At 34.4% G+C, this 12,543-nt stretch overlaps 1 protein-coding gene across 4 annotated transcripts in view; it reads left to right on the forward strand.

The window, feature by feature from the left end:
* MKLN1 (muskelin 1) overlaps window positions 1-12,543 on the forward strand; it is a 320,903-nt gene extending 308,360 nt beyond the window's left edge. For 2 of the 4 annotated variants that reach the window (XM_032483347.1, XM_032483349.1), the window contains one exon: window positions 3,628-12,543. In XM_032483347.1, coding sequence (XP_032339238.1) covers window positions 3,628-3,749 — 122 coding nt within the window. In that variant the 3' untranslated portion in view covers window positions 3,750-12,543. Of the gene's footprint in view, window positions 1-1,110; window positions 1,274-2,044; window positions 2,198-3,627 lie in introns of all 4 variants that reach the window. The other 2 variants (XR_004321256.1, XR_004321257.1) reach the window with 2 other exon arrangements.

The raw sequence follows: 12,543 nt of genomic DNA on the forward strand, positions 1-12,543 counted from the left end.
ATTCATTATGTAGTATAAAAACATGTATTCTCCACATAACTTTTTAAAATTTAATGATGTGGCTTAGAGATGTTTGCATGAAACTGTACTAGATTTATTGTATTCTTAAATGATACACAGTATTTCATAGTAAGGATCTACCATAATTTAACTATTCATCTAAGGATAGTATAAATTTCAAGTTCCTCATTGGTAAATGGTGAATAAAAATAGATGTTTTCTTGAGGGTTAAATGAACTTAGCACATTGTATACAATTTAATAAGCACTCAATGAATATTAGTTAATGAGAATAAATAAATGGCCTTTGGAGTCAGACAGACATGGGCTCACACTCCATTCTCTTCCTTCACTCACTGTGATACCTTATTAAATTACTGAATCTCTCTAAGTTGTCTCATTAAATTAGAGTTTGTGATAATTGCTTCGTTGTTCTCTGTGACAGTGAAATGTGGTCATACACATAAAAAACCTAGTGAGTAGTAGGGATTCTGTGTTTGTTTCCTTCCCTCCTAAATCATTTGATCTCATGAAGAAATTATTTTCATAGAGTACTATCACAGAATCCATATTTTATCTTAAAAATATAATGTACCGTGACATTTTTACAAATAAAATAAGACAAGGGAAAAGCTCTAAAGTTGAATACAAACAGAAACAAACATGTTTATCAAATTAGTAACATGCTCACATAGTAGGAGGAAAAGGAGAATTAAACCTCTTTAAGCACAGCTTAGACTATATGTTCTCAGTGAAATATACTCTAATGACCATAAAAGCAAGGAAATCTTGAGTTTTGTTGGTAGTGGTTTGGGTATAGTAATTCTAGAACTTGTTTTGTGTGTATTTTAGGTTGAGCAAATGAATTAATATGAGATTGCTGGGAGTTGGTTTTCCTAGTAGGAGAAAGGAGATATGAATAAGGAATGGGATAGAGAGAGGAAGAATCCTGTGAGTTTCTTTAAAAAATTGAATTAGCAATAAAAGCATAGACTAATTATTTTATTTTGTATATAATATGCATACATATATGTATAGGCCTAGAAACACCACCACCTCTGGCAATTAGCACAACTGATCTTGGTTTCTAAATATTGTTCACCACTGAAAGGAATTAGGGCTCCTGGGGAAAATGGCTGATTCCAGAGTTGTGTAAAGATGAGCTTGGATATCTTACTTGTGCCAGAAAGGAAGGAAGTACTCAAAAAGTAATGGGGACATTTCAAAAAGACATAGAAGCCAGCTCAAAAGAGCCCTCAAATCTGGGACACCATGTGAGTATTAAAATGAATGACAGGAATGAATATAACCTTTTGAAACAAGAAAAGGATTCATGAATACATACTAACACAAACAGAAATAAAATGAAGGGAGGAAAAGGAAAAGCTCTTCTTTACAATTAATGTCATCCAATAAATCTAGAAGTAATTGTAGAGTTAGAAAATCAGCATCACATAAATAATAATTGTTTTAACAAGAATCATCAGTTAATGCTAAAATCATTGAGTGCAGATCTTTTAGAGAAAAGGACTATCTTCCACAGCTTTGGACTATCTTCTCATCAATATTCTATTAATTGCAAAGATAGAAAAGAACACATTTACACTGGAGAAACCTGGCGTACACCAGCTTAACCAGATGATCAAAGTTAACATCTTCAGTATTAGGGCACACTCATACCATGTGCCTCCTAAGATGATGCATTAGGAAGGACACAGCATCACTTACGTAGTATCCTTGCCAGAACTGCATAAACTGAATCTGATTGTGAGGAAGCAATCAGACACCCCAATTTAACACATTCTACAACATAACTGTTCTGTACTCTTTGAAAATATCAGTGTCATTTAAAAAAACAAAACAAAAAAAAAAAAACAAAAAAAAGCAAAGAGAGGCTGAGGAACTATTCCAGACTAAAAAGACAGTGATCATGGGTTGAATTTCAGATTAGTGGGGAAAATGACTAAAAAAAGATTAGTGCATATATGTTAAATTTCTTAAATTGAATATATAGTGGTTATTTAAGTGACTGTTCTTATTCATAGGTGAAATGAACTCAAATATTTAGGGGTGAAGATGTCTACAATTTAGTCCCGGATAGTTCCACAGAAAAAGTATGAGTGGGGCATATATACACACATAGAGAGCAAGAGAAAATGAGAACATATGTGGCAAATGTTAACAGTTGACTAATCTAGGTAAGGGTGTATGTATATGAATGTTTGTTGTACTAATCTTGAAACTTTACTGTGAGTTTGAAATTTTTCAAAGTAAGTTGAAAATAAAACAATTTAGAAAACTCAGAAAAACATAAAATAGGAAAAGAATATAATGTCATCATTCAGAGGTCACCTTTGTTTACATTTTGGAGTGTTTCGAATTCTATGATATGATAGCAGGCTTTGTTAAAACCTTAAGTCTCAAAGGAGTAAACACTTGCCCTCACACTTAAAATAATATATATATTTTTTAATTAATAGGAATGTACCTTTCTTGAGGCATTGTTTATTTTCCTTTCAGGAAACTGGTATCCTTGGCATCGTTCTTTTCTGTTCATGTTCTTTACAAGATTAAAAAGGCAGATTGCATCTAAAACTGTATTCTAAGTTGAATGAAAATTGTCCAATTTGAAATAGCCTTCACTGAGTATCATGGCATATACAACTTTCTGGCACTATTTGTCTCTGGTGGCACTCAATATGGCTTTATGCCTCAGCCATTTCAGGAATGGAGAAAATCAAAAAAGGACTTTTGTTTGTTCATTTTCATTCTTCATTTGTGCTGGGAGCAATATGCCAGATGACTAAAGGAAAGAGGTATCTCCCAGAATATTTCCTTGGCTGGGGTGAACTTGAAAATTAAGTGTTTACTAGAGGTTAAAGGGGAAAAAAATCCTTTAGTTCAGCGGTCTTCACCTTTTAAGAGTATCTTTCACTGTCTGATATTCATCTAGATAAAAGGAGTTCTTTGTGCTCTATTTTTCACATGTGTGCCTAGCATAGAGCCTGATGCATAGTACTGTAAATAGGGGATCTACTATGTGCCAGGTACCATTCTACGTATAAGTATATTTCTTAACCTCAAGCATGTATGTTTTCACTCAGTTCTCTGAAACCACTTCCAGCTCTCAGAGCCCTAATGACTTTACACTACTTTCTAAAGACCTCTTTCATTTTGATTATATTTTTATTATTAAAAAAATTTTAGTGATCAAAGCATTAAAAAGTCAGAAGAGAGGAATGAAAGTTCCTCAATATACTAGAAGAGGGAAATGCTTGTAGGGAAGAGAACAGAAATCAATATTAATTACTAAAGTAACTAAAGTTAATAGTCACTCTCCTTGATAGTTTTCACATAATTGCATTTAATTTGCACGATAAACCTATGATGTAAACAGGATTACCACAGATTTACAGTTGAAGAAAAAGTTGCAGAAAGGCTGATTCCCTTACCTAAGACTATTGCTGGATAGTAAAACTGGGATCAGGACCCATGTTTATCTGGTTTTAAAGCCTGATTTGTTTTTGGTTTTACCATTATACATTGCTGGTTTTCTCAGGTAGCTTTTCTGTTACATGTTGGGTTTTAAACACAGTAGATGAGTTTCTTTGTATCTCTCCTTCACCAGGCTTTTCGGATGTGGATCACACCTATGCTCAAAGAACTCAGCTCTTTGACACCTTAGTAAATTTCTTTCCTGACAGCATGACTCCTCCTAAAGGCAACCTGGTGGACCTCATCACACTGTGACTGAAGAGTCTGTGGACAGAAATGGAGCACAGGAGTCTGCTTTCAGTATTTTGGATTTCAACTCTGTTAATTGACAATTAGGCTGCAGTGAACAAGGACTGCACCAGAATTCTGAAGGGATCTTTGCTGTCACAAATTTTAACCCTCTTCCTTCATACCTGACCTCAACCCTGTAGTCCTCATCCCATTCCTAAATTAGGCTAATAAAGTGAATTGATATACTTTCCATTTAAATATATATATATTTTTTCTTACTTTAACTTTTAAGAATTCATGAGTATAAAAGAATAATCAGGCAGTATACCCTTTTCTGATTCTTATTTCATTTTTATAAAATTGGGGCAGGTAAGCACTGTTCACAGACTCAGTGCTACAGGAGTTGTGATTTTGTTGTTGTTGGGTTGTTTGGCCTTTCTTCTTTCTCCTTCCTTCCCATTTCACTTTACCTCGCATCACACAACTGCTTGTAAGTGGTATGTATCATTTGTTTACCTCTTTCCTTCATTCTATATAGTTCTATAGGGCAATTAATATATGTTTAAGTGATACATGTGTCTTTGTTGACTAGAGTCTTGTGTTACATTAAACAATAGGAGGAACAGAGGGCTCAAATTTATGCTTCTTGTCATAGAACTAAAAAGTGAAACCCAAGATTGATCCAGGCACTCGTCTGAGATTGGTATATAGTATTTCTGTAATGGTATATTTTATAGTGGATATTCAAAGCTTTGAGTCACAGAAACCTTAAACTGAGGAGAGAATATAGTTCAGAACCTTTAAGAGCCATTCTCAAAATTACCAGCAGGACGATTTTAGTAGTGATTAATATGTTCTTTGATATCTTTGTAGCAATTTTGGAAGAAAATGACTCTTTCCCCTGGTAGGGCTGTGCAGAACCAGGGCTTCCATTTCTTCCTTGTGCTAGCTCTTTGTAGCATTTTCATTTGGGAGGATGGATTTCCAGAGCGATGCGTTTGTTTATTTCTATGTACGTTGGCTCCCTACATCTGCTTCTGTATTTTAAAGAATAATGGTTTCTAAGTTGTCCAGGGGAATACAACTGACAGGCATTTCATTAAGCACACAGACCAGGCTCTTTTTAATGGAAAAAAAAAAAAAATAATGGTGCAAGTATTTTTTTTTAATTAAACTAAAAGGCAGATGAGCTTTTCCACCGTTCCGTTTTGTTTTGTGTTTTTGAAGGATGAAAATATGTATCATTACATGTGATGCTGTGGAATGTCACATAGGAAACCTATTCCTGACCAGTGCTTACATTTGGTCAAAAAGTGTGCTGTATGCAACTGATACCCACCATGCTTAAAACAGAATAAGTATAATAAACGTCCATCAGTCCAGTGACTCTTACAAGTGAATGACTTTAGAGAATTTAAAGTAGCAAGATTAGGCCTCACCAAAGAAAGAAGAAATTGCTTTGCACTTTGGAAACATCTCGTGTATAGGAATGAGACTTTGAGATCCCTCTTCAGTCTGTCCTTATTGCATGGTTTCATGATATTTGGGGATGGATAGAAATATATCTGTCCTAGTTCTAGGCTTGAATCTTGGGCTCCTTGTCTTTCCAGGCATCCCAAAGCAATCAGTAGTGATTTATTAAACAAATAGATATGTTCATTACCTTGTGAAAGATATAGTATATAATACAATTAGTACCAAACTGTGTAGCTGCAGAATAACCAATTGACTTTACAAGTAAGTAGAATCTAATTACATACATATAGTTTCATAAAAAGGCTTCCCTGAATGACAGTCAAGAACAAAAAATAGTAATATTGCTAATATTGTAGCCTATTGAATCTCATTTTATGGAAACAGGTTCAAATCATAGAATCGAGAGGGAAGAACTTGGTAAGAGTTTCTAAATGTAAAATCTCTAGTGTTGCTTACTGTGAATTCTGGCACTTTAAAAACAATAACCAAATGGACTTGTGCTGCCCTCCAACATTTATTTTTATAGTGCTTTTTTGGGTCATTTTTTCGTTCGTTCCTTAGGCTCCATATTTGGAGGAAACTCTGTTCTTTACCTCAATAATTTTGCTTGTTTTTATTTTTCCCTGACTCTCCACTAGTTGTTTTCTAAACATATGTTTGTTCTAATTTCATCTTTCCTCACTTTAAGTGTAACTTTTCCCCTTTTCTTCACTTACAGAATTTTTTTTCACTAACATGTTTAAATGGCGTTGAGTCATAGCAAACCATTTAGTATTGCTTAAGTGACATAGACTGTATTTAAGAGGTTATTGACACAGTAAGTCGGAATTTGTACCGTGGAGCTTTAATGGGGCACTGCTGGTTATGATTACAGGAGAATGTAGGGCTTCATTATATCCAAGACCAATACTGAAACATTAACTCACATTTCACATCAGAACGCTGATTTGAAACTTGTTTATATATTTAGTGAGAATCTACATGTATTTCCAAGTATTCTATTCTAGCAGTATATTATAATCTAAATAATCTAATTTGGTATTTAGATGCCTTGTTGGTAGGTAGCCAAGTAGCTATGCTTTACTACTTAAATATTCTTTCACTCTAGTTTAGTGAGTCCCAGATTGAAACACTTGGTCTTAGATGTATTAGTGGGATACCATTTGCTCGATTTCATTATCCCTAGCTTCAAGTTCATTCCCATTTCTTTTTCCTGATGGAATATATTATTCCAGAATATCAAACTAGAAATCATTTAAACTAGAAATACACTAGATCTCTAACATTATTTTCAGTGCTTGTACCTAATGAGAAATTATCTGATTTACAAGATACCTCTAAACTGTATTTGCATTTTGTGGAATGACAGAGACCTCTTGTGGCCAGCTTGATTAATTCAAACATATCAATCTCTTATGAAGCAAAGGAATTCAGACTTGGGTGCCTAACTCTATGGTAAAGCTGACAGTATTGATCTTTAGCAAGATTGTCTTTTTAGACCTGGTTTTCATTAAAACTGACTTGTCTGTGTCTAATTAAAAAGTGATAGAAAACATTGGAAAGTTAATTCACTGATTTACCATGGAAAGGCTTGTTAGGTTTAGAGTTCGGTGATTTGTTTAAGATCATAAAACTACATTCTTTGGTGAAATACATCTTTTGAGTATAAATGGTTTGCCAGCTTATCTTTCCAGTGGATTTCTTCACATCTGCCTTAAAAGTGCTATTTAAAAAAAAAAAAAAGCACTATTTAGAGATACATTAATAGAGTTTCATGTAATAAAACAGTTTTAAAATCTAATTTACAAACAGAAACTTGTTTGAGGCACTTAATCATTTGGTAAGAGATTGAGAATGATGCTTAATGAATCAAAGAGCAGTTAGATTGGAGTATGTTCCTGATTTTATTCTCTGAATTATACTCAATTTCCTGGTAATTACATGAAGATGTTACCCTATAATTATTCTTAACACTATATGAAATTCATTGGGTAATTGTGGGTCATTTGATTATTTCCTGGGTGAATGTTGTGTTAACTCTTTAGCTGGCTGAATGTTGCAAAGCAAGTGAGAATTATGGTTTGAAGTGATTTCTATGGGAGGGGATCATTACGATGTGTACTCTAAACAAAGTTATGTAACTATAAAAAAAAATCTTTTGTAAACCTTCTTTTCTTAAAAATACATGTTCTGACGCAGTTTCATCCTTTTGTAGAAATTGACCTGAACTTTCATTAAGTTTTAAATTCTTGAAATAGTCCTTGATCTGAGATGTCAGGCTCCCTCACAAGAAGTTTATAGTTATTAGCAGAGTAATATAGAGGGTCTGCATGAGACCATAGTTGTAGATTAGATCTTTGGGTTCTTTCGGGCAAAAGGTTTGTAGTCCTTCTTAGTCAAATAACATTATTCTTTTGTGATTTTTTACTATGGCCTATATTTCCCTGTGATGTGGATTAATGATGAAATGATATGGCTATGCAAAGCTTCTAGTCTAGAGGTATTTCATTTGAAGGTGGGAGTTTCAAAGTTTGTTGAAATAATTAATTAGGAGCCAAGTAGACCAGCTGAATGAAGTCACCGGTGTTTGTTTTGTTGGAGAGGACTTATTATTGTAGTTTATTGATTTCTCCACCAAATGCTCTTTTATTTTTCCCCAAAAATGCTATCTTAAGAGATTTTATTTATAGATTATTTTTAAATTACATATAATGCCTTGATTTCTTCCTACCCACCAAATACTATGAATTGTGTTTCCATTATTTTTCTTAGCTAATCTGACTTTATTCTGGGCTTTTTTTTAGCCCTACCCTTCCTAGGTTTTTGTGTGGCATTGCTTACAAGTGCTGTAATGCTTGCAAAGAAAAGGTCAAAATCATTCTAAGGCAAACATACTCTTTTATCTTTGTTTATGACAACAGATTAGTGAAATTAAAAATTGTGCATTATTAAAGAATTTACAACCTTTAGAGACTGCTATAAAACTACTTGAATCATTTTAATTAGAGGAATAGTAATATGGCTGTAGCAGCTTTAATGGAGGAGCCAGTGTTGGCTGCTTTCCCTGGCACTAAGTACAGTCATAAAACTGTTGATAATGTGCAAGTTTCATAGTAGAGCTTATGAAATTCAGCATGTCACCAGAATTTTCATTTGCCTATTGTCTTTTCTCTCTGTTTTTTAGATTTTTTTTTTTCCTACTCCCACCTCCTCTGAGTAGCATTGATTTTCTACTAAAGTTGGAATTTGTGTTAAGAATTGACTTTCAATTTCTGAGATAAAACATCAGGAATAGCTTTGATTGCTATAAAATTGCTGGTATTCATTCGTTTTTTTTTCTTAAGTAAAAATAGTGCCGTCTAATAAATGTCTCTTCCCCTTAAGAATGTGAATTTAGCTCAGATTCTGAATGACTGAATCTTATTCCCAGACAATCCTTTGACGATAGATTTTATAGCCCTAACCTAAGGAGTCATTGGAGGCTATAGTAAGTCAGATTTTCTGGTGGTGCAGAGAGAAATGCCCTTGTGGGAGATCGTGTCACTCCATGTCTTTCTCTATTAGGTAGTACTTTAAAGTTACAGGTCTTGAACTGGATTCCAAGTCAACTTAAAAACATGAAAATCAAGGTTAGTTCTAGTTTATCTTCCACAGTAGAGTCATTATTTAGAAAGAAGTTTTACAAATATACTATCATGTCTTCTAACACTGCCTAGCTTGATAGAAAACAGAATGTTATATGGATGTTATCTGAGAGCTATGGGTCAAGAACAAAAGAAGGGGAGAGTGTTTAGTAGGGAAGTAGACCAGTTGTAAAGTATCATTTGGAATGACAAAATACTTTGTCTTCCTTTTTATCTGCTCTTCAAACAATCTCAATGAACTATTAAACATTTGTATGCAGTATCCTATCTTGCCTGTCTGTGGCATTCTCACTTGCAGATATTGAACCTCAGGAACAGAGCTAGACAGGACAATTGAGTGTATGGCAGAGAAGAAAAAATAGGTGCTTTTTGCTCATGGATTTGAAGGTCCACAAATCTCAATGAGGAAGAAAGCTCTTCATTTCTAACCCTAAATTAATTTAATCCAGTGCTGAGAAGACTATCAAAAGGGATCAAAGCTCAGTTATTCTGAATAGTCTTTGGAAAGCAACATTTCTTGCTTGGTTGCTTTTCTCACCGTCTCCCAAATAGCTGATAGAGATCTTGAAACAGGCAGCCCAGTGTAATGGGCTCTGGATCCTCAACAGCTTCTTACATACAGCCAATTCCTTGATGCAGATCCAGAGGGAAAACCAGCAATAAAACAGTTTTACTTGCAGTTTTTAGACTCCAGGGGACTTGCTTTTTCATCGGGTTTAAGCTCTTGCAACACAGCTCTGTACCATCTGGGATGCTAGCATTCGCAGCAGTTAGTTTTTGATAACCTGAGTGGTCTGCCACACGAATACCAGCCTAAGAAGATCATCATTCTTCAGTTTCACTCAGTGCTTAATGAATGCCAGGTTAATTTGCAGGAAGGAAAAATACTGTGTGACATACTGAACAGGCCTCTGTGCTTGATTAAGGAATTGCTCAAGTAGCCAATTTTGAGCTTACCTTCTTTGTTAACAAATCTCAAGAAAGCCTTTGTTACAGTTTAGCTAGTGTCATTTGGTTGGTGTTCATTTTCTAGCCCTTTATAATGGAAGAAAAATTGTCATCTTGTGTTTAACTTCTAACCCATACAGAATTGAACTGACATCAAATTTAGTTTCCATGTTTTAAAATAAATTAATTATACATAATCCGAAGGGTCTCTGTTTATTCTACTTTGCCAAGAACTACATGAGTTCTGGGCTTGGCATTAGAAGAATTTAATAGTTTTGATTTATTCTTTAGGTTTCCTCCACATCTGGTAAGGTGATTAATTAAATTAGAGAAGGTATCTAGAATTAGTTTAATTCCATTGCAACTGGTAGAGCTTTATAAATTCATTTGGCAACAAAGAAGAGGATTTTATACCATCAGGGCCATACCATCAGATTTTGGCAAGTGACTGTTTCAGCATGTTGCCGTATAGTTGTTGTATTTACCTCCTTAAGATAAAGGGGGCAACTGAGGACAGGGTTGTACAATTTAACATTTTTTTAATTGCCTACTTTAGAAGTTTTAGGGTACTTGCACCTTTGTAAAGGCTTAGCTTAAATTTACACATACAGATTAGCTATACTTGTAAGAGCACTGAATGCAAAGTACTTGTGTGCCCAACCCCAAATTTGATAGTAGGATATCAAAGTCCAAAATTTTAAATATAAGTAGTCTTCTGTAGGGAAGATAGGTGTTTTTAAAAATCATGCACTTGGTCTCCTTTTTGAGATATTTTCCTTTCCCAGAAAAATGATTTTGATGACAGTTGTAAATTGTTTTCTCCCTCAGTTGTAAACCAAACATTTAGAGAAATCACAGTGGACTTACTTTCTTAAGCATTACATTTAGCCTGGCCAAGAGAGGCTATGGTTGTGTTATTGCTTTTTTGACTTGTGTAAAATGTTGTTTGAATTGAACAGATTAGATAGTATAGTATTAATTTTCCTTTATGTATAGTCTTCAGCTCAATTTAGAATTGCAAAATAATGAGACATTTTTCTGTGAACAGATCCTTTTATGGAGATAGGTTTTTCTTTTCAAAGATTTATTCCATGTCACCACTTCAAAATCTATGTGTAGCTGAATCTGCAGCCTCAGAAAGAGAGTACAGGAAAGCTTTTAGGGCCTCCTTTTCTTGTGTTGGTTTTGCTAACACTAATCCATCTTTTCAATGGAAAGATGGTAGGTGGGTGTGTGTGTGTATGCAGTTTGGGGAAAATGTTAGAATTTTTTTCAAGTCAACTCTTTTACAGATAACTAGTACTCATTGGCCAGAAATTAAGATCCCTTTAGGTAGAGATAGATCCTCAAAACCAAAGTTGGACTGGAAATTAGATTGAGAGGGAAGATACAGTTCTATCCAAAGTCAATAAAATCTGTCTTTCTGGGTCTGCTTATTAATGCTATGGATAGCTCCTTCTCTGTCTTAGAACATCTCCTGGACTGGAAATATGACATAGCAGCCAGCTCATCTGAAAGTCAGAGACTTTCAGTTAAACATCTTTTATAAGACTTTTAAATAATAACATTTACTCGTTATATGATTATAAAAATGTTTAACATAGAAATATAGGAAATTATTAAGTCTAAAGAAGGAAAGCCACTATTATTTAACCGATGAGACTCATTTATTTTTCCTGACTTCCTTCTGTTATCCAACACAAAGCCAGAAAAAGCTTTTTTAAAAAATTGACACAGCCATTCCTCATTGTCTTTTACCACAAGTGTGGAAGACTGGGGTGCAAGCAATTGTGCCTACCCTTACTGTATTCCTTTAGAGCATTGCCCTTTTCTAGACAAACAATCTGAAAATAATTCTGTTAGTATGTGTCTTTTAAGTCTTAACTGCAGTGTAAGATATTACCCAAAAGCTGTAGGGAGTTCAGGTCATTGGCAATTTTATCTCTAAGACTGATTTTAATTTTTAAGCCCTTTATGCACCATTATGGACATTGGGAGCATATTCATACCCATGAAGAGCTTTCTGTTTAGATGGACTTTTTAATATAACCATAATTAAATCCATACCCAAAAAGGACAAAGGAAAAGCAGAGAAAAGCAAAAGAGAAACCGACTAAATGAACGTAAATATAAATAAGTCCTTGAAACAAGGGTTCCCTTACCATGCTTAGCAAATGTCTCTCCAAAACAGTGTATTTCTCTGGTTTCCAGCTAAGATTCAGGAGTTTTTTTATTTCATGAGAGTCCTTTTCTTAATGTGAGAGGAAAAGCTGCAACCTTTCAGGGTTCTACTGCTTCCTTTACCCTCCTCTTCTGTAGCAAAATGGGATTGGGGCTGTATCCTCAAAGTCCCTAAATCAGAAATGGAAATCATGAGGGAAGTCTGGAACAGCTGGCATGACCTAGTAGGAGCTGTTAAACAGAAGTGCTTTGGGGCATCAGGTATCTCCTGACATCATTGTTCTAAGTTATTGTTGGGCTATGTTGAGTGTGTTCTGCAGTCTTCCCCATTCCCCTCATGATCCTGTTTTATCTTATTTTTTTAGTCTGTGTGGACTTTTTAGGGTTTTGTTTTTCAGTAAAAGTAATGTTCTGATCGCAGGTTTGGTGACTGTGTTAACACTGCTTTGTGAATAAATGAGTGATCTGCTAAACAATTGCAGTTGTAGAATTATGTTGTATGTAATGTACATATGGAGAAAGAATGTATTTTGTTCATTTTCTTAATAAAAAGTTATATATGGACAATA

The sequence above is a fragment of the Camelus ferus genome, chromosome 7, assembly GCF_009834535.1.
Source record: "Camelus ferus isolate YT-003-E chromosome 7, BCGSAC_Cfer_1.0, whole genome shotgun sequence".
Lineage (NCBI taxonomy): Eukaryota > Metazoa > Chordata > Mammalia > Artiodactyla > Camelidae > Camelus > Camelus ferus.